Below are 23,732 nucleotides of genomic sequence, written 5' to 3'. Positions count from 1 at the left end.
TGTTCGACAAAGTCGGGATTGGTTTGATATGGAAGATTTTTTTGGTTTGGAAATTGATTTTTGCTGAAATCCCTCACTGATACCAGATGGTGTGCAGTTTTAAAAAATTTTTCTTAAAATTATAGAAGCACTGAAATATACAGGGAAAAACAAAGGTGCGAATAATACTGCAGGTAATACATATGCAAGAGCTAGAATTTGTTTTCATGTTATCGTTTTAGAATGAACTTTCATAAAATAATTCAAAACAAACATGTGCATATCTGTGTCATATTAGGTGAAATTCCATGAGATAAATTTGAACGATGTGAAGCAGCAGCAAAGGAAATGCTACCAGGTGTGAATTGCAAGGCAGTTACAACTCGTAAACGTATCAGAAACAATTTGCTCTATGATGGAGATGCAGCAGATTTATATTTGAATGCCCCAGATAAATTTCCCTGTCACTTTATTTTACGCAATTGTTGATAATTTTGTGTCTGCGATGAAGAAAAGATGATTGATATAAAGTAAAATTGCAGAGATATGTTTTTACTTAATGATGTACCGCTAGAACCAAATGTCTCTTTATCTGTTGACAAGGACTGGTATTAGCAGTGTTCTCAAAAACTTATTGATGCTTACTCAATGAATTTCGACAGTAATTTCTCAACTGTGCTCCAGCAGTTTCATTCACATGTGGTCTCTAACTAGCTCTTTGTTAGTTTTGTTTTCATTTCCACTAACGTTCGTGTGGTTCATATTGTAATGTACAAGATGTGTTACGTTTAGTTATCGGGATTTGAGAAAATTCATCAATTGTCTATCAAAATTTAAAAATTGTTAGAATACTAAAAAATGTTCGCTATGTTTTAGTGTTGTTCTCGATGGATAATATACTTATATGGTATACAGTATTGTATTTATTCACATGTGGTCTCTAACTAGCTCTTTGTTAGTTTTGTTTTCATTTCCACTAACGTTCGTGTGGTTCATATTGTAATGTACAAGATGTGTTACGTTTAGTTATCGGGATTTGAGAAAATTCATCAATTGTCTATCAAAATTTAAAAATTGTTAGAATACTAAAAAATGTTCGCTATGTTTTAGTGTTGTTCTCGATGGATAATATACTTATATGGTATACAGTATTGTATTTATATTTTAAATTACACATAACGGGCACCAAAGTCTCGAAGTGCTTAGGGCACCAAAGGGGCCTAATCCGCCCCTGGGGCTGTGCCTACGGTATGACGAGAGCCAGAGCGAAGAAAAATCTAAAGACCGAACCAGTAAGTAAAATTCCTGTTATAGGCGAAACACTATAGTTTTTATATTTGACAACAACCATTTCTTCGTTTTTGCATATTGATATAAGTTAGACAATGAGTCGTTTTATGTAGCTGATTGGTATTTGAATCTATTTCACACATGTGACTAAAAGCAGGAAAAATCTAAAACAAAACAACGATTCCTTCATGCAAGTTCTAACGCGATTCAGAACCAGGTTCGAGCACAACTCAAGAGTTCGACGAGAAGCATGACTGGATTTCTCACCGCCGTAGCGTGATAACCACTGTTCGGTTACGACTTCCTCCACCATTGAGTTCATGCATCTAAAACAAATATTTGGCTAACATCGCTTGTTCCTTATTTATCATTGTTTTTCGCTTATATGGAGGTGTTGTAAGCTCGATGATGGAGCAATCAGTCCTTCCCAACTGCTGTCATTTTTTTGTTACCCAAAAGTTTTAATGTTAAAACTTTTTTTTTGATTGGTAAAGTGAAAAATAAAACCACTGTTGAATAATATTATATATTGATATATAAAAGTTCGGAAGTAGTATGGCTACTAAATAACCTCATATCATTATTTCCTAATGGCTTTTTATCTTTAACAGCATTCCAATACGGAACAATCTAGTAAGGCCGAAAGTTTGTATTTAGCTTCAATTCTATATGATTATCTGCAAAATGACAGAGTAGGTCCATTGTTTTCGTTCCATCTATGTCTAATGCAAATAATTTGTCTGAAGGATCGGTGCAGAAGCTTCCTCCATCAACTTCTTTGTCTCCGAACACGCCAGCTTCTGTTGTATATCTGATGATTAGCTTTCTGTTGGACAAAATAAGATATGAGCGCATATTGCATGTCATGCAACTTTGCCAACACCCAAAGCTATTACAGTACAATCATACATGCTTTGCTATCAAAAGGTTTAAAGAGCAACTTATTAGATGAAAATATTCTGAATTGTTCCTGAAATCAAGAATCGATTGGTTATGAAATCTCATTTTTGCCCAAAAAATTGACAGGATAAAAACACAAGATATAATGATAACCTTCTTGCGCTATCTTTACAAACAAAATCATCTTTTCCATCCCCATTAACGTCTCCCAAGTAAATATCCGCACTGGCACAAGGAGAAATTCGACTTTTCCAATGTAGTTTAGTCATTAAACCAGAAGTTGTTGTATGTCCAATTGCACTGAAACATTAGGTGGTGTTATCAACCCGTAGAAAAATCTGATACAACTTATATCATTCGTCATACAAACTTCAGTGCAGAGCAGAATTTATAAATTAGGAATAAGTGGCAATGAAGAAAATGTTTTCAGTCATCACACTTGTTAGGCGTGACACGACCTCATTCAGTGTACACACCAGACAACAAAAGAATCCATGTTAAGTGAAATTCACAAATTTCTTAATTTTAAAACTTTCATCATTTTTGAAGAATAGTCAGTTGGCTATTGTCTTCGAATATCATGGTAATGGGCTCTTAATAATTTTTTACTGCTGTGAGAATAAATGAGTGTGTATGATTTTTATTTAGATAATTTATTAAATAAAAATAGACAATAAGAGGATTTACACATTTCCGTCTAATTCAATACAAGCTGCATCAGTTCTTCTATCCCCATTAAAATCACCAAAATACCACCGACTACCTGCCCCACCACATAGGTTTGGTACACTGTCTTCCTTTACATCAAACAAACTCGTATCTAAAAAAAAATTGACAATATGTTAATGAGAGACTTTCAATTCAATATATGTATCATTTTCTGAACCGTTGTATATAGTCCCCTTTAAAACCACAAAGAAGCTCAATTCCAATAGTTTAAACCAGGGGTGTCCAATCTATAATATGGAGGGGGGGGGTGATACAAAGTTATACTTACGAAGCATGCGGATCAAAAATTGTCAAAAAACTGCGGCCTCTTAGCATTACCTATAAGTATTAACAAAATATTCACAGATCCTCGAATTCTTTTTATACCTGATACGTATTATAACATTTGCACACAGCTGACTTGTGCGCCTTGAATACGATCCAATATTTTCTTGATTAAATACAATTTTGCTTCATGGAAATTCACAAAATACTAATTCACAAACTACTACTAACAGGTTTATAAACACAAAGTGAAAACTTATGACTCCACTATACTTATAACATAAGGTAGGGTGGTTCACGTAACCACTGGTCGGTTACGCCTTCCTCCACCATCAAGTCCATTGCGAAAACAAATAACTGGCTAACTAATCCTATACCCGGCCTGGACCAATAAACCGGAGAGTGGTTCCTCTCCTCCTGGATAAATATGTAAATTCTATCCCATAAATCTCACTCTCATCTGTTCCATCTGCCCCTCTGTCTGAGCTACACAATCCAACATTACAATTCTCTGTTTCTGTCTCAGGGTTATAACAGAATGTCCTACATGCTCTTTGTCTGCATAGTACAAATATCCCATTACTTCATAAATCATCAGATTACTATGAACTAAATACTGCACATTCTACAGAACTTGCTGTTGTCAAACTGAAAGAATCAATATTGAAAATTTATCAGATAATGAATATTGACCACAATATTTTAGTATACAAATTGTCCCATTACAGCATACATGGATTACTCAATTGAATTAAATCTTAATTAACAAAGCGCCAACAATTCATTGAATCAAATGGTTATAAATCTTCCCATACGTATCACGTGGAGTCCCACAAGGTAGCACTCTTGGCGCCCTATAATTTTTAGTCTACATCGTTTATACCACGCCATCCGCTGATGATACAGCTCTGCTTAACTCTGCCACAAATAATGTAGATCTCCAACATGCAATGAATTTGAAAATGAAGCAAATTGACGACCATTGATTGAAAGTTGAAACTAAATAAATTGTCGCTTATCTATTCGAAAAAAAAAATTTGGGGTCTGGCAAAAAAAATAAGTTTCGAAAACTTTAAATTAGAAATGGCACAATTAGTTTAGAGAGAACAAGTACCGTTCTATAAAATATTTGGGAATAGTCTCGGATGAAAAATCACATAGATTAGCTTTCAAAAAAATATTCTCACTCAAGTGGCAAAATTTCATGATGCCGGAGTATTTTCAATAGTATTTTCGGAAATTGATTATTGAGGCCTCTCAACCGGGCTTAAAACTCGAATTTATTTTCTCCCTACTGCAATTGTGATGCCTGTTCTAGAAGAGTGTCGTCTCCTGCAAGAAACTCTCCTTAGGGGTAGGGCTGGGCAAAATATTCGAATAACGAATAGCGGAACGAATATTAAATTATTGGAATGGCATTTTACTATTCGAATATCGGGTACCACGTGATCTGCGCCGCCTCCCTTAGACACAGAACGTCTCTGAACCGATCGTGAATTGCGCGAGAATTCACCTACAACGCTCGATAACAGACAAAAGCGCTAAATTTGAAAAATCGTCTTCGCGTTGTGGTGCTATTTGTTTTCTTTGCGTTTCAATCGTTCATTTCAATTCCCTATTTTGCAAACAAGGTACCGACACCGTTCCCTAAATTTAGAAACGTCCAATCAGATGAGGTATTTAAAATAAATATCCCAGATTTTAAACTCCGTCTGATTGCCGTTTCATGCATGAACCAAACATAAATTTGTTAAACAAAAATTAAAAGTTGAAATAACTTTCGCATTAAACCATACATAGTATAACACGAACAAGCTATGACCAGTAAAGAAATGGCAGGACATAATGCTTTTAATGTACTTTCAAATTAATTCTTCAGTGATCCCTTTCATTCTTGACCAAGTAATGTTTCGAAAATGTAAAAATTTCACTCGGACATGCATGGCGGGTGGAGTGTAGAAATCAACGTAAAACCGATCGTGAATTTCGATGTAACAACGCGCACTGTCTCGTTCACGAATTGTTGTATCATCGGAAATGATTACATTCGTTATATTTTGAGCATTTTTGCACTAAAAAATAGGGCGTGACATTATCAAAATCGTCAAGAGCAGTAAAATTGAACTCGCAAATTCCGTAAATAAAATTTTGTATTACTAGGTTACGATATTAGCTATAATGTTTCGAAAATGTAAACTTTTCACTCGGGCATGCATGGCGGGTGAAGTGTACAAATTGTGAACTGGAGTATAACGTAAAATCAATCGTGAATTTCGATGTAACAACGCGCACTGTCTCGTTCACGAATTGTTGTATCATCGGAAATGATTACATTCGTTATATTTTGAGAATTTTTGCACCAATAAATAGGGCGTGACATTATCAAAATCGTCAAGAGAAGTAAAATTGAACTCGCAAATTCCGTAAATAAAATTTTGTATTACTCGGTAACGATATTAGATATAATGATCGCGGGGTTTCTTGAAAGAAAACGTCGGAACTTGGAAGAGTTAGTTATAATTAGCGCCTGGCCATCTATTGGGCACAAAAGTACGAAAGCGCAATTTTTTTCAGCAATAGGTCGCATATGTAAATAATTATTCAAGAAGCGCTGTTTATTAACGTCATCTGGTCGTATGGCCATGTAGAAATGAATTTATTGTCGAATTATTTAGTCACTATTTTAAATCAACATTCGGGATTGACGCAATCGCAGCTTTGCGAGGTTTATCTGTAAAGTAACATAGACACCATAGAAAAGCATAGCAAACTTAATTACGGTATTGTCTTAATAAATATCTGCATCCCGTTATCGATAATACAATTACCGTTCGCTTAATATTGTGACGGTAAATTTACAAACGTTGATAAGTGATATGAAAGCCAACGCAAATGATAAAAATTAGAATAATATTAATTTGAGTTTGAAATCAATCCTCAATGGTTTTAACAGCTGTTGTCGACGTGAACGCACGGGTAAACCCGAAATATAAACTTCGATGTGCGCCGACCCGAAAGAATTAATACTTGCAAAAAACAGAAAGGACGGTAATATAGATTATATATAGCCGCAAAAAACGGTCACGGTGACAAAAACAATCAGCGATTATGACGAAATTAACCAGTAAAAAAACGCTTTGTATCTCAATAATTTACAAAGGGAGTATGGACTTCCCGTTGTGTGTAAAAAATATTCGTTATTCTACTATTCGGTATTCGTTAAAAATATTCGAATTATTCGATTCGAAAAAATATTCGATTTTGCCCACCCCTACTTAGGCGTCGGTCGACCTTGAAGTCTTGCCCGCCTCTTTTCGATTATATTTCATGATTATTGTTGTTTGTTTAGACTTACTGCATTACTTGTATGTATGTATTTAATGAAATATTCTGAAATAAATCATTACCTTATCTTAAATATAAAACTCAACAACTTAACTATAGAAATAGCTCACTATCACCTGTCTGCAAACAGAAATATAATATGTTAACTTCTTTCAGCTCCTATATTTTTTATATAAACAGTGTAAACTCCAATATAGAACATTTAATATTTATACTTTATTATTTCACTTACCTGACCCTCGTGCCATCACAAGTAGCTGAACAACTTGACCAAAGCCCCCAATCTCCTGCATTTTCAGGTGGGGTTGTTGTTGTCATTGTTGTGTATAATGTTGATAAATATGATCCCGGGGTTGTTGTTGTGTACAATATTGATGGATATGATCCAGGTGTTGTCGTCGTTGTGTACAACATTGATGGATTTGATCCAGGTGTTGTTGTCGTTGTGTACAATGCTGATGAATATGACCCAGGTGTTGTTGTTGTGTACAATGTTGATGAATATGATGAACCTGCAGTTGCCGAGCATGGATTAGAATTACATTCTTTTGACTCTTCATCGTCTGAACATCTCCTCCCCCTGTCGCATACTTTACGCCTTAATTCATAAAAATAATTGAAAATATTGGATCTCTGTTGGTTTGGCGTTTGGCACATATACCTGCCATTGCACCCCTGATTACTGTCTATTGGTTCATAGGTTTAAATCCTTTGGGAATAATCTTGCGGTAGAGCAATGTTTCTCAAACTGTCTTCCACGGAACAGCTTCTTCAGTGTGTTCCGCAGTCGTACAGGTATTGAAATTGCTTTTAAATTGGTCTCTGGGTCTTAATTTTTCTCCCAACTAGCGACAAACAGCCGACTGTTAACAGTTAACTAACGGCCTAATTTTTCAACTCTGGTTTACAGTAAACTTTTCAATTTACGGTACCATAAGCTAAATTTTTTGGAAACCACCCACCAATTTTACCTTTTAATTTAAAAAGCGTAGGTTTTCCAGTGCAAAAAAAGTTTGAGAACGCTGTGGTGGAGGATGGATGGATTCCTCGCCGGCTATCCTATATATGGACTATTCTCCATACGACTTCAACAAATAACTGGACAACTAATCCCATACTGACGTAGACTTGTAATCGGATGAGAAGCCGTGGTTCGCCATATGATTAAGCCATGTTATCGGCTTTCCTCTTCCCCAGGATAAATATAAAAATCCTATCCAAATACATGGAGCTTATTGTAGGTCAAAACTTCGTTGAAAAATGGTGCAGGATAACTCATACCACAAGTGAGTGCTGCTTCCTTAAACATAACTGTCCATGCAACTGGCCACTTTACCACACATGAATTGGACTACATGGTTCACCATATAATTAGCCTGTCAACTTATCCAATACCAGAATTTGATGCTAACCTAGTTTGGGTTCCTTCACAGGTGGCAGAGCACTCTGTCCAAGTCATCCACATCCAATCGCTATACCCACATCTTCCTACATTGCATTCTTCTTTCACAGGAGACGACGCCTCACAAAACGTTTCTCCACACAATCTTTGCCTGCAAAAAAAATATATGAAATTTTGAAAATATTGATTTAATGTGTCGCAGTGATTAGCATATTGTACCAAGCAGGCGCGGAGACCTGGGGTCGCCCCCCTTTGTCTATATTCAAATACATGTTGTTTCCGCCATACAGAGTTATCATTTCCGAAAAGTGTGTTGAGCCCGAACAAATGGTTAATAGTTTCTCATATTATAACTGTTTTCTTACAATAAGATACACAAGAGCGCCTTCGGAGCACCTCACGTTATTGTAAAAGATGAGACACACTGCCGATCACTCACTTCGATTTTGCTTGCCCTTTCCCATTCCACGACACGCCCTTATTATTATCACACGCTTTTTCACATCCAAATTCATTTTTGTTACAATTTAATAAATTTTCCCATTGCCAAAATCATTCAATAGTGTTATTGACGGCACATATGAGACAAACTGGTAAACAAACTGTATTTCATTACAACAATTAATTTTTTCCGACCAGCAAAAATAAAATAACATACAAAATTGAAAAATAAATAAAATTCAACACTCATTTTTACTGGGGAAGGGAAGCCGCAGGGGACCAAATCTGGTTATCGAGCAGCGACACCCAAGGTTCGCCATCTAATTTGATTTGTAAGCTCGGAAGTTGAGTTTTCAGAATAAAATGTACCGGTTCGTAAATCCTATCCTACCGGACAACTCGTAGAGTATTCTCCTATTAACTGGGTAAACAAAAGTTAGAAATGCTGATATGTGTACATGGCTGGAGATAGCGTGATTGCTAACACTCAGTAATCAGTAGTTTATATCTCACCATACTTAAAATAGGCACAAACATACAAATTATAAATAGGAGACGCGAGAAACCAGTACTGGTTATCGAGCAACAGCACCTATAAAATAAGTCTAAGAACTATGTTATAAAGAAAAAGTCACACTAAGTATAAGTAAATTGAGAAAAAAATACATACAATATCTCGAGGCGATCTGCTATAATCAGCAGTCGCTCGCTTCAACAAAACAAAAGACGACATCGAACACCAATAACTTGGTAACCATGGAGATGGCATTAGTGGACTGTATCCAAAGTGACTATAGTCACTTGCACTGTGTTGTGATGCGCATTAAACGTCAGATTCTGATGGCGTAACACTGGCATTCAATTAGATCCAGAGGCGGTGTATTGGCCGCTAAATATTGAAAGGAATGTGGAAATAATAGAGAAAACAGGTAATAAAATCTTATAGCATTAAATAAAAAGACCAGATATCTGTGGCACTAAATTAAACGAGATACAGTACAGAAGTACCGATACTGGTACGGTACCCATTGCTGCAGTGGTAATCACTCGTACAGAAATACCGTACATCAATGTAGATGTGGTTCATTAAAACAATATTTTGTGCTAGACCAACAGCTGTTAATAGTACATGTTTCAATTGCTTTTGAACATATAAATACCATGTGTCATTGCTCATGGCATTGTTTCAACTACAGAATTCGAATATGAACTTATTCACTGATTAAAGGCCAATAAATACAGTAATAAACGTTTTCCATAAAAAGAGACAAGTGTTATGAAAATGAGAAAATTAGTTGCAGTAAATCAGACATAATATATTAGCTATTGTAATTATACAACATCTACTACAGTAGGTCAGTGCGGTGGTTCGACAACCTTTCACAAGTTATTTTTTCAGGTGGTGTTATGAAATCAGCCACAACAAAAGATCTTGGTCGGGTTGTTACAAACATTCGAAGTAAGTCGACAAGAAATTCTTTTTCATATTTGATTTGAAAAGTTGGTACGACATGCTTCGTACTTCGGCACGGAGAGCATTCCACATAATAACACCCATATATTTGGGTGAATTTTGAGTTTTAGTGTAAGTCTGGCGAAGCACATGCAGTGATGATGTAGATGCTGATCTAGTGTCATATTTGTGAAGACTGCTTTGCTTGACAAAGTAGTTATTGAATGCCTTTGGAAGGCAACAATTGTGGAATTGGTGCATCAATTTACAAATTTCTAGATGATAAATATTGGTATACTTCAGGAGACCAGTTTCGTGATACATGATATGTTAATATAAGCAGTAGGTCTATTGAGAATTTTAACAGCCCTGTTCTGTAAAACTTCAACAAGATTTAGTTTTGAATTGGAGGCTGAACCCCATGCAACAACTGCATATTGGATATATATTTGAAAAATAGAATAATAGACTATCTTCAGTGTATTTCTGTCTGTGTAATGTTGAAGTTTGCTCATGATGCCCACCGAACGTGAAATTTTTTTTTGCACTACATTGATGTGCACATCCCACTGTAGGCGATTGTCTATGTTTAAACCTAGATATTTATATGAAGGCACAGACTCGAGTTTGTTTCCATTGATTTCTAGAAAAGTTTTGTCGTAGTTGGGATTGGGCTTATTTATGTGGACTACTTTAGACTTTTTTATATTGATGGTGAGTTTGTTACATAGCATTCAATTATAAGTTTTTTCCATTTCTAGGTTGACATTTTTTGGAGGTTTAGTGAAGATTGGGAACTACTGAGAAGACCGGTGTCATCTGCAAATAATTTGGACATCAAATCAGAGCAATGAGAGATGTCATTTATAAAAAGTACGAATGATAATGGGCCAAAGCAAGACCCTGGATTACTCCAGCTTCATTGGAAGAACTTGGGAACGGTGAAAGTCAACTTTGACAAATTGGAGTCTGCCCTGCAGATAATCATTGATGAGGGCACGCGCGCAACCACAAATTCCATAGTGACTAAGTTTGCGAAGGAGTATGCTATGACTAACGGTATCGAAGGTCTTTTCCATGTCTAAATAGGCGCAGCAGACATCCCCTCCATTTTCAAATTTATCATAGATATATTCTATGAGGTCAATTATGGCATGACTTGTTGAGTGATTTTTCTGGAAACCAAATTGGCATTTATTTATTAGTTTGTTCTCATCACAGAAATCACCTAATCTGCAATACAGATGTTTCTCAAAGACAATTGCCAGACATGATAAAATGGAGATAGGTCCAGTGAAATGTTCCAGTGGGGTCATAAAATGTTGAACACCTCATTGAAGCTATCTGTGAACAATTCTGTCAATAAAATTCCATGAGCATCATTTCTGAATGTTTCTTCATGGAAATGGGACATTTTTTTCTTTCATGCAAGGTTTGGTCTTGCGGAAAGTTGTATTCGAAAAGAAAATGTTGACTTACCAGGAAAGTGATCGGATATATCATGTTTTATAATGAAAGATGAGGAACAGCGTTCAGTTGCATTCGTGTATATATGATCAATTAATGTATGTGATGTCGAGGGTATTCTTGTTGGGCGCGTTATGATAGGAACGGCTAGGTGCGATAGAAGCATACACAATTATCTTTGGATAGTAAATTAATATTGAAGTCCCCTAAGATCATAAAGGGGCATTCCGAATGCAGTGAATTCATTGATTTCATGAATTCGGAAAGATTGTTTCTAGGATGCTTGAAAACAACTCCAACAATGAACTCTTTGGGGTTATCGAATGAGGATTCATTGATCTGGATCCATATATCTTCACAATGGGGAAAGTTGAGTCTAAGCTCAATGATTTCAATAAATAAAACATCATGGCGTATAAAAATCCAAACACCTCCGGGGGCGAATTCCGGCCCGCTTAACAATTTAAAATGGCCCGCCGAGCTCAGAGAGAATAGGGTTCGAAAGATTTTGTTTGTGTCCTAGTGTGTTACGTGATTATCACAGTTTGGGCATGTGTTTTTTGTAACAATTCAATTAATTATACACACCGGTATTAGGATTACATATGGAAGTAATTTAGTTATCAACCACATAAAAAAGCTTGGAGATATCAAAACACAAACGGAAACTAGATTCCATAAACAGACATTTTATTGGAAACAATGGTGGATCCATTGAACCACAGCTAAATCGCCGCGCACTTTCGGGCGCTACACTCATCAGGCACGCAAACATCCCTCCGATTCTGATTTTGGCCTGTCTGGGAACCACTGCTCCAAGCTAAGGCATGAGAATTTGGAACAAGGCACACTTCACAAATATAGTTTAAAGTTGTGTGGAGCAATGGGGCAACACATTTAGGATGAAATTTGAGGTCACACAAATTGCAGCATATAAAAAAATTGGGTTAGCACAAAAAATGACATATTGAACATATTTTTGTTCAAAAGACATGGAAAATACTAATTATACAAGAAAAATGAAGGTTATTAAAAAAGTCTGACCAATTTTATTTTTTGGAGATCATCTTCATCCAAGGTTCAAGAGTATCTGTTATTCTGTTTTTATTTATCCGGACTTTTCCATTGAAGGTGCATAGGTACGCCTAACCGCATCTATTTTTAGCGCCTTTGCTTGAAAATATGAATCTTTGCTCCTATTAGTGAGGTTTTCGGAAATGAAAACTTTAGACGTGTCCCTAATATTAGATGTGTTTGAAGCAGCCTTTAATCGTTTGCTGTTTTCGAAAATCTGATGTCGAATTCTTCGGTTAGTAAATTGAGCAATAATAGGAGGGTGTTTTTTTTTGGACTTTTTGTAGGGAAGCGATGTATAAAAGAAATATCCCTTGGCTGGATATTCACCTCGGTGAGTTTTAAAATCTCTAAAACCAGTTTGTTGGTGTTTTCATTTGCTAAGGGTGGGACTCCATGAAACTCCAGGTTTTCGAGTCTGGAGCACCTTTCCTGGTCTTCAGTGTGTTCAGATAAATACCAAAGATCCTCAAGATTCAGGATGCATTCTTCTAAGCATTGAACTTTTTTTATTTTGATATTTCAGTTGGTCATCCATATTTATATGATGTTTTAATATGTCATCAAACTTTTTAGATTGCAAGTCCTGCGACTCTCTGATGACAGATAGTTCATCTTTAATTCCCGTCAAGGACTGATTTTGATTGTCCATAATATTTTTTAATACTGGGCTCAAGGGTAAATACCCTGATGAGTTGTTAAAATTCTCAGAGATGCATCGAGCAATGATGCTTGGAAGTTGAATTTCTATGTTATTTTGAATATTTTCCTGAATCTTTGTCAAGCATAAAGAGGAAACAGGTGGTGTCAGTTGTTTCTCTGCTCTACGACCTGAGTAGGATGAGGAAGATGAACCAGGTGAAGATGGTACTATTGGTGACAGACCGGGATCCGGTGGATTGGAATTGCTTGTTGGTTCTGATGCAGTTTTGCGATCTTGAGATTTTTTGCTTTTTATTTTGAGCGGCATATTCATGTGTTGAGTATGTTACAGATAATTAGAGTAATTAAATTAAATATTGAGTATCTTAATCAAATAGCGAAATACATATATATATATATGCTTTTTACATAGGAAAGTATCGGACAGGTTGAAAATATTGATTACAGGTTCCAATATGAATCATGTCTACTATCATAATGGAGTTGATATTTAGAATATTCTGATGTATTTGTTCATGTCTTATATCAATCGGCATATACTGCCGAGTAACCCTAGTTTTCCTAGCTCACAGCACTTGAGCGATTGTTCAGAGTGGTATCTCTGAGTATACATGACATTGCCCTCAGAAAATTCACTTCAAAAGAAAAACAAACATCACCTGCTGTGTATACCATCACAGGTTTCAGAACATTCCGTCCACTGACTCCATATTGCGTGCTCGGCTGGAGGTAGAACTCCGCAATCAGTATTACAAAAGCTATAGTACGGTATTCCACCAGGACAAGGTTCACCATTACACAGTTTTTGTCTGATACAGAAGATAAATTATTATTTAAAATCATTCAAATATTGTTTCACATATTTATCCCAGGGGAGAGGAAAGTGGATAAGACAGCTTAATTCTATGGCGAACCATGGCCTCTCGTCCAGTCGTCCAGTTACCAGTCCAAGTGGGCAGTGGCGCAGCCAGGGGGGGGGTTCGGGGTGGAACCCCCTCCACCCCTTTTTTGAAAACTGAAAAGTCGCCGATAACGCGTGCAAGTGAACACCTTTACATTGGTGTTTATTCTCTCTAAATCACAAATTTTCCACAAATTTGTGCACGGTAACAATAATAATTATTTTATTTTTGTACTTGCACGGAATTGTGAAAACTGAAAAAGTAACCAATAACGCGTGCAATTGCCTTCTACTAAAACCGCAGATTGTTTTATCAGCGTGTTATTTATGGCCGTAAACACGCTTACACTGGTGTTTAATCTCTCTAAATCACAAATTTGGGTGACGATAACGACGATAATTATTTTATTTTTGTACTTTTATTTTGCACCCTACGGCGGTTAGGAGTCCAGCAATCATCCCTGCATGGGATTCGTACCCATGCAGGATAACCAGAGGTGTGGTTGAGAGCGTATATCTAACGCTTAGCATGATGCACAACACCCTATTGGATGTTATTGTAACTCGTTTTTAAATACAATTAGTTGTAAAATGACCACATTCCTATGAATGTCTCTAAATCATGGAACATTGAATGAATACTGCTGACTATATTTACTGTAGGTGTATTGTATTGTATTTATTGGGGTATAAACTTTGCAAAATTGTCATGCTGTAGGACAGGGATGGCGAACCACTGACCCGCGGGTCACAAAGTGACCCATGTCGTTTTATTCGTGACCCGCCAAGGCACGAATAAAATTTAAAAATAAACTGCTAATATATCAGTGATAAAAATTGATAAAACCGGCCTTAAAGTAATCTAACAATAACTAAACTATTATAATGTACCGTCAGTTGGGCAGTCAGGGCTGCGATCGCTCATTTAAATTGTTAATTTCTGTGCCGTTATGGTAGTTTTCAAAACGCCTAATGTTGTATGGACGCATGTTTGCATCGCTGTGTATCGTTATTCAGCTATTGGCTCTGACATCGTTTATGACACAACAATGCAATTGATCTGTTCATTTCTCGCAACGTGTTGTCTCGTTCGAAAGTACATCTGCAGACTGTTTTAGGGGTTATAAGAGAACTAGATGTTACTTTGCATTTTATTAGTTTCTCGCCTACAATGGCGTTGAGAAAGCAAAATCTTCCAAACTTGAAATAAAAACCTAGAAATCTGAAATAACAATCGGGCAGTGTAAAAGTGCCTTAATGTGCTTGAAAGCTGATTGAAAAATATACAACTATCAGAGTTGAATTACCTCGAAACTCTTTGTAACCGTAAAATAATTTGCCGCATCATCCCAAACGTTTTTGTTTATTCATATGCGTGTTTTCGTACTCTAATTTCATAAAATCCAGTGCCATAAAAAGTCTCTGATAGAAGTCCTACATAAGTAAAGCACAAAACTACACCACCACCTACAGAAGCTTATAGGATTTCAGAAGTTTTTCATAGATACAAACATTGATTAAATATCTGTGACCCACTCACTTCAGTTCCGCGATGAAAATAAAATTTTTGACCCATTCATTGAAAAAGGTTCGCCATCCCTGCTGTAGGTGGTCAAAACAGAAGGATCCACTATTCCTTCTGAAAAACACCCGGGCACGGCGGTGCGGCTCATCGTGCAAAGCGTCAAGAATAAGCTCACCTTTGATTACCCTGCAAGGGTTCGCAAGTTTGAATTAGTTATGTGCGAGAGCCGGACTCCTAGCCTCCGTAGGGTGGTTCATGTAACCGAAGTTTGGTTACGGCTTCCTACACCATCAATCCATACTTCCAAAACCAAATAACTGACAAATTAATGCCATACCCGACATGGACTGGTAACTGGACGAGGGGCCGTGGTTCGCCATATCATTGAGCTGTGTTCTCGGCTTTTCTCTCCCCTGGGATAAATATGTAAATCCTATCCTAACAAATCAAAATCTAACATGTTCACGTACAGAAAACATACATATACATTATACATAAATATTCAATGTGTTCGACTTTGTAAATGCAGGAAAGTTATGATAAAAATCAATACTTTTCAGATTGTTTGCAAAGTGTACTCCAAGTTTAAGGATAAGAGATATATACAAAAAATATTTCACCTTGCTCTTTGTCCATTACAAGTACTAGAGCATTCACTCCAGGGTCCCCAAGTATTAGTAGACTCAATTTCCATAGGACAATCTTCTACATTAATTCCAATCCCTTGAGTACATCCGTCAAATGAAGCACATGCTCGTGTCCTAATCAAAAATGTGACATGGAATTGTAAATTATTTTTATCATCATAAAAGTTGAATCAAAACACCGCCTTGAGACCTTAACTAAGAATAATAATCGGGAAGTTGAAAAAGATCACAGAATTGATGAAAAATTTATTTGACGTACATCCTTGTGACTCTTATGCTAGAAGATAGTATTGAGTATAAGTCACATATGAACCGAACCACAGGTCATACGAGTTTTAAATCGAGTCAATCGATAGTTGATGAATAGTCTGAATTATTCCACAATAAACTGCTCACGATTATATAGCGATTTTATGACCTTCAGAATAATTTTGAATTTTTTTTCTGGTTCAGCATAGACTGTACAACATATTACACTGTGAGATAGGTGGTTAGCACAGGTATTGAACCCAATATCTAGAGTTTGTAAGTTGTAAGTGTTTATACACCTCATTCGAAAGCTTTGGAATTCTGAGACTTCACATTCACCCCACTCTCCCCATTCTTTCCAGACATCATTTGGTGGACAAGATGTCCGTATAGAACAAGGTTCAATCATAAGAGGTTCTCCTGTGAATGAATAGATTAGGTGACAAAATCAGCGTGCTGGGATCGTAAATGTACACAAAATAGAAGTCACACAACCTGTTCATTAAACATTGATATACTGTATATCTAGGGTTACCATATTTTTGTGACCTCAAAGCGGGACGCATCCAATGACCATAGCTATGATTTCTTAACTTTAAATTTACCAATTTTACATTAGGGGCCTACGTTTAAAACCATCCATTCATTGACCATATTGTCAACGAGAGTTCATCGGTTCCAGTTCAAAAAATAGAAAGGAATTTGAGTTAGTGTCAGTGTTAAGTGTAAAGTTTATTTGCCCTCAAGGCAGATACACATATACAGGTCCTTATCCAGGCCTGTCAAAAACTAGAGTGAACCATCACCAAAGTAACACCCTCACACACACACCACATGTAAACAAGTAATAATTACTAAGTAACAACAAGTAATGGCACAATGATTACATGTGTCTGGTAAAGTAATCAGACCAAAACATTCACATGAACCCTTTTGGTGTAGGGGGCTTACACATAACAAATTGTAGCAATTATCTGCTAACAATATAACATTGTTGGTGGAAAACAACGAAACAAACAAAACCACGCATTCAACTTTCAGCTGCACTGCATTAGGCAGACTGAGGATAGCCTGTTTAGCATTTTGTCCTCAGCCTATTCTAATTTTAAATACAGTATAGAAAAATGGAGAACTAAGAATATGAAAGTTGAAAACCAGTGTCCTAATATATATTTCTTTCCAGCCCTAATTTATATTACAAGAAAATGAGTCAGGGTTTTGAATGATAAGATGATCCTCTGATATTTGATCACACATGTTTGTCTATCTCTATTCTAATCTGAAAAAATGGCTTGCTTTGGTATTATTAGACTAGAAAATTTCTAGTTTATCATAATTATAAATACCAGGACATCCAATGACATGCTTTCCTTCAGCATTTTCACATCTTCTATATTTATATTTTTCTCCTTTTTCACAAGTTGCATCACAAGGTGACCAATCACCCCATTCAGTCCATGTTGCTAAAGATCAATGAAGCATCAGCAATTTATACAAATTTGAACTGCTGTTGTGATTGTGAAATATGCATGTTTCAGTCTGCACAGCCATTAATTCTAAACGTGAGTAAACTAAAAACATATCATTCTGTCTTATAGGCTATCCTGTGTAAAAGAACAAATTGAATCGTCGTGGGAAATGATTATGCATGGATAGATTGCTGAACTCCTTCAATATCACAGGTTGGTTGGTGACAAAACATTGAAATGAATTGTACTGACTATCAACTAACTAAACTGATAGAATCATGGTTGGTCATAGTAAAGCTGGGCATTTCGAATCGAATAGTAAATTATTCGAATTGGTTTAGAGCAAATTTTCTAATCGCCGCCATCTTGTTTTTTTCTTTCTGCCAATGGTCGGGGTAAATTTCTCATTTTTTTTCATTGAAGCCATATTTTTTAACGCAATTCTGTAATATGACTCTTTTCTGTATTGGGGGTTTAATGAAAACGTGTTTTTTTTTATTGTTAGTAATGTATTCTACGTTTTCAGTAATTTATGTAAAATAATAAGAAAAATAATAAGAAAGTTACATACAATTTCATATCTTCCAAATATTCGAGATTCGATTCGAATCTGAATTCGTCAGATATTCGAAAATGCCCAGCCCTAGTCATAAGCAGACCAGAAGGTGTGTGTTGTTTTCTGTATGATGAACCTGTTTTCTCAATTTTTTACCGGTTGTTACAGGATCCAGGCAGCCATAAAGTTGGTTAATTTCAAATGCATCATATTCGGTATATCTTATCCCCATATCTAGAATGAGTGGTAATTCCGTTCCATATTCCACCACTGTATATCTTCCGAGGGTTTTCATAAAATATCCACTTTCGTATTGCATCACTGATGTGATGTCATAAGGTACTCCACTTATTACAGCATTTTCTTTTTTTATTTTAACAAAGTTGTTTTCCATACCTAAAAATTGGAACAAAATACAAATTAGGGTAGTCATTCTGAAGTAGTACTGTTCAATTTTGAAATTTTTTTGATTTAGTTAAAGGGGAGGATGAACAGGGTGATAAACACAAAACAACAGTCAAGAGACCGAGAATAAAACCCAGAAGATAATTTTTTTGCAAAACTGTTATGACCTTGTAACAGATCTGTATAGAAAAGCTCTGATTTAAAATTCGTTTCTGTACTGAATAAAGTGTTATCAATTAAAAAATCTATGCTGAGCATATTCAATATTCTACAAACACTTGAGAAACCTTACCCTCTCTAACATTTTCCAATTTCACTGTAATATACGCATCTCTATCAGCTCTACAATGTTCATGCCCAAATCCAAGCAAATGCTTGAGCTCATGATGAACAGTTCTCGAATCATCACATCCATGACCAATTGAAACTTTCTGCGGGGTCTCTGAGTCTTTAACTAATCCAACATTAGACCTGGATAAAAGAATGCATACTCGTTTTAATAAATCACTTAGTATATACAAATAGAAGAAATTGAGATTAACAGAAATCTCTTTTATTTCTGCATGTGCATGATTTTGCTTTTGAACAAACTTCCTATTTCTGTAAAAAAATATACTGTGAATCTAAAGTAAGGATGAAAAGCAAAAAAAATATTGGACTACAAACTATCCTCACTTCTGAATGAACACATAGGCATTTAAAAGTTGTTTGGTGACAATTCATGAGTTATGAATAAGAACATCTATGTCAAAGCATTGATGAAAATTACTGGCTACTGACAAAATCTCATTGATACTCACGAACATCCATCAGCAGTGTCAAACTCAATGTAATGTTCTTGATTTGTATGAGGCACAAAATCAATACATATACTTTCTGCCATCAACTTCATAGCTTTTTCTATGTTCTTTGCCACAGCTTGTTCCAAATGCAACAAACAAGAAGTGTTTGATTCAATAAAAAGTTTTAGTAGTTTCTTGGGCAGCACATTCAAATTATATATCACAAGTCGCAAGACATTTCAAACTCGGTGGAAATTTTCAGTTTTTACGGTCATAATCAATTCCAAATGTAATGGGGAGTTTCAATTGTTTCAAAAATATATTGCATTATCAGGCGCTTCTACTCACTGAATTATGGTAAATAAAAAGGCTAAATGTCGCAACAAGGTATTATGTGAGATTGTGAGTAAAAAAACATGGTTGCATGTCCTGTTTTCCATGTGTAACTGCACAAAATATTAAATGTGTTTACTTATTAGCATTGTTTCAAGATACAATTTGAAATAATTTTCTTTTTAGGACTTGTATGGTTTTCGGCATAGAAACTCATCAACAATAAATATATATGTTTTTCAGGCATCGAAACAATTCAGTTTAATTACGCCAATCCAAATTAAAAAGAAAAAAAATTAAGATGTATTAGAATCCTTTTAAAATAAAATCTTGACTTGTTCCAAATATTGCTGAGTGAAATTTATCACAATACAAGTTTTATAAAATAAATACCTTGTTGTTTTATAAAATAAAACTTTCATAAAATATACAATAGCAATTCAAATTGTTAAAATCGAATTCAATATTATAGCTTAAATTGATGATACATATATATAATGAATAATATAATATAATATATTAATATAATGAAACCTCACATGGCTTTATTGTAGAATCGTAAACATATCCAATCTGATATCTTCCATTAACTTCATTTTCTTTCCATAATATAGTATCAGATTTACTGGATCCATAAAAAAGATCAAAATCGTCCTCATCGACATATCCGTACTTCTACAGAAATTGTTTGACAATCAGTACCATTGAATATTAACATAGATAAGCATATAAACTCGACAAATTAATAAAATTCGACGCTTTAATATTCTGCCATCAATGCCTGAATTGAAAAGTAATAAAATGCCTACACTTATGAATTGCTAACTGCAGTTGGAAAATGTTCAATCCAAATTCAAAAATACCCGATAGAGAATTCACATTTGAAGATAGCATCCATTTTGTATATCAATTAGCCCACTTGTAAGCTTAAGAATAATTTTCTTTCCAAACGGATGGACAAAAATTTTATCGCAAGCTATTGTTTTTTTTTATTTGAACACAATGAGTGTGATAAATTACATGCAACTAGTTCATCTAATTCCGACAGAAAGTAAAAATATGGAAATTGAGAGAGAATACAAACAAACTGCTACTGTTTGTTTATTTGGTACGTAAGTGCAACACAATACCTACTTCAGACATGGCTTTGACTTGCTGAGGAACAAACTTAATATCCCCTTGATAAATTCCTGAAGGTGCACATTCGCAGCTAATTTGACATTTAGTTACAGGATCAGTCTCATAGTCGAATGGACAAGAAGTATCACAAACCGATGAAACAAACGTACAATTGACCCCTGGATACAAATTACAAATTGCTGTATTTTGCAACCCAAGTCCAATGAAGCCAACTTTTGTATTAAAAAAATGTAACTAATGATCTGGGCTTATATAATAACAAATGATGTAAATATATGTGCAACGAAGAGAAATAACCTAAATATGAGATTATAAACACGACTGACATGGAAAACGATATTCAGGATAATAAAGAAACTTACTCAAGCAAGCATTTGTTTCTATTGGTGATGGATTTTCAACTTCACATGATGCTTTTTGGAAATATCTTGGATCAATCGATTCATCTCCTAAGAAATCAATTACGGTATATATATTTTTCAATCAAACAATGCGAAATATTGCCATATAAGTTACATATTCGTTTTCAAACTTATGATGCATGAGCGATGAATCACAAAAAGACAGTCACTAAGGCAAATATTTGATATCCAGAATAAAGAATCACTTCCCTGGTCGGCTCTCGAGGTAAATCTTCTTTGATTAAATATACTACAATTACCTTGCATAAGGAGCGCAAGTATGGCTACGACTATGCCAATCACAATCAAGAGAAAAATAACTGCAACAATTAGTTTCTTCTGCTCTGAAAAATGAGATAGGGTATCGGTATTATTTTTTAAAATATCGAACTCAAATTGCCAGATAATCGTCTCAATGAAACAAAATACAGTATTCGACTGAAACATCCAACTAGTAAGACTGAAATGATAGATAGGATTTACATATTTATCCCGGGGGAGAGGAAAGCCGATAAGACAACTTAATCATATGGCAAACCACGGCCTCTCGTCCGGTTACCAGTCCAGGTTACGTGACCAGCGACCAGCGGTTACGTGAACCACCCTACGCCTGCGAGGAGTCCAGCAATCCTCTCGCACATGATCATCCCCGAATGGGATTCGAACCTGCGATCCCATGAAGGGTAATCAGAGATGCGGTGGCGAGCGTATTCCTAACGCTTAGCACAATGCGCAACACCGCCGAGTCTTTTCATGGCTGAGATTGACAAGTGACAAATTTCCATAATATATTGGGTGTCCTGAAAAGACATTTCCGAAATTTTTGCTGAACTTCGTGCCTTCCACAAGACAACATTGTACCGGTAGTGGGGTACCGGTACACTACAGTACTACATCACTTATAAATAACACTAACAGCATGCTCTAGCCGCATTGCGTACCGGTAGTCTACGTATTGTTTCACGAATCTAGCCTACCTTGTTACGGCAGTCGATTTACAGAATTAACCATAAGCCAAAAACTTAATAAAATAACTCACCGGCACCAGATTTCTTTGACTGCTCTTCCATTGCTTTTGTGTATGGTCACACCACGATGGTTATTATATGCCTACACGAAAAACAGACGTCCAGCAATGTCCAACAATCGTAGTTACGTACCGTACCTCAATGTTAGGCTAGCAGAATAACGGCGATGTCCAGTGGTAAGCAGACAATCGATGCGCGTTTTCATGAACTAGGTTTCTATGCGAAATATGATATCTGTTCTACCATTGATGACTTATACTAGGGGTGGCAAACCTTTCCTGTGATTGGGTCAAAAATTATATTTTTATCGCGGAACAGAAGAGAGTGGGTTACGAATATTTGTCTATGTTTTTATCTATAGGTAACTTCTGAAACAAATCCTATAAGCTTCTGTTGGTGTAGTTTTGTGCTTTACTTATGCAGTACTTCTATCAGGGAGTTTTTATGGCACTCGATTTTATGAAATTATGAGTACGAAAACATGCATATGAATTACCAAAACGTTCAGGATGATACGGCAAATTATTTTACTGTTACAAAGAGTTAGGAGGGAATCGACTTTGATAAAGTTATATTTTTCGATCAGCTTTCAACCACATTTAAGGCACTCTCACACTGCTCCATTGTTATTTCAGATCTCTAGGTTTTTATTTAAAGTCTGAAAGATTTTGTTTTCTCAACGACATTGTAAGCGAGTAGCTAATAAAATGCAAAGTAGCATCTGGTTCTCGTATAACCCGTGAAACAGTCTGAAGATGGATGCACTTCCGAACTAGACCAAACAAATTTTTATCACTGATAAGTTAGTATTTTATTTGTGTCTTGGCGGGTCACGAATAAAACGTGGTGGGTCACTATGTGACCCGTGGGTCAGTGGTTCGCCATCCCTGATATATACAATGAGTGGAAACTTGCAAAGATTTGCTCAATATGGCATTTTTCCCTGCATTTTTTACGTCGTCCAGCTAAATGGTTCGTTGCATATTAAGAAAACGCATTGCTCGCTGCCAAAATCCCTTGCTTCAGCCGAGTCGGGTGCGAAATTGGCCGTATTGAGGTCTTTAATTCCTCAATACATATTTAGTTTTGGGTTTCGAAGTATGGTACGCTGAAAGCATACAACCATGAGCATATGCTTATTGGGAATGCATATCTATTAGACAGAAAACGTATCTACAGAACAAAATATGAACCAGTCGCCGAGAGGAGTGCGGTTATTTATGTATTTATCAATTGATATAACATGGGATTTACATATTTATCCAAGGGGAGAAGAAAGCCGAAAAGAA

At 35.8% G+C, this 23,732-nt stretch overlaps 1 protein-coding gene across 2 annotated transcripts; it reads right to left on the bottom strand.

Annotated features, from left to right (window-relative positions):
• Positions 1 to 1,781: 1,781 nt before the first annotated feature.
• LOC120333887 (uncharacterized) lies at positions 1,782 to 23,473 on the bottom strand. Of its 2 annotated transcripts, XM_039401277.2 has the most exons (18): positions 22,455 to 23,468; positions 21,676 to 21,759; positions 21,377 to 21,463; positions 21,009 to 21,172; positions 20,414 to 20,549; positions 19,560 to 19,677; positions 19,052 to 19,230; positions 18,511 to 18,750; positions 17,676 to 17,792; positions 16,629 to 16,749; positions 16,054 to 16,194; positions 13,667 to 13,816; positions 7,920 to 8,060; positions 6,740 to 7,105; positions 3,617 to 3,720; positions 2,857 to 2,989; positions 2,323 to 2,469; positions 1,782 to 2,095 (listed from the first exon to the last, which is right to left on the bottom strand). In XM_039401277.2, the coding sequence occupies exons 1-18, from the start codon at positions 22,483 to 22,485 to the stop codon at positions 1,900 to 1,902; spliced, it is 2,655 nt and encodes an 884-aa protein (XP_039257211.2). In that variant the 5' UTR covers positions 22,486 to 23,468; the 3' UTR covers positions 1,782 to 1,899. The 2 variants fall into 2 exon arrangements, 1 of the variants encoding a protein (XP_039257211.2); XR_005568318.2 differs by lacking the exons at positions 1,782 to 2,095; positions 3,617 to 3,720 and having other exon boundaries at positions 2,329 to 2,469; positions 22,455 to 23,473.
• Between the last annotated feature and the right edge of the window lie 259 nt (positions 23,474 to 23,732).

This window comes from Styela clava, chromosome 15 (assembly GCF_964204865.1).
Source record: "Styela clava chromosome 15, kaStyClav1.hap1.2, whole genome shotgun sequence".
Lineage (NCBI taxonomy): Eukaryota > Metazoa > Chordata > Ascidiacea > Stolidobranchia > Styelidae > Styela > Styela clava.
Note: the sequence above shows the minus strand (reverse complement) of the source record. Positions and strands in the feature narration are given on the sequence as shown.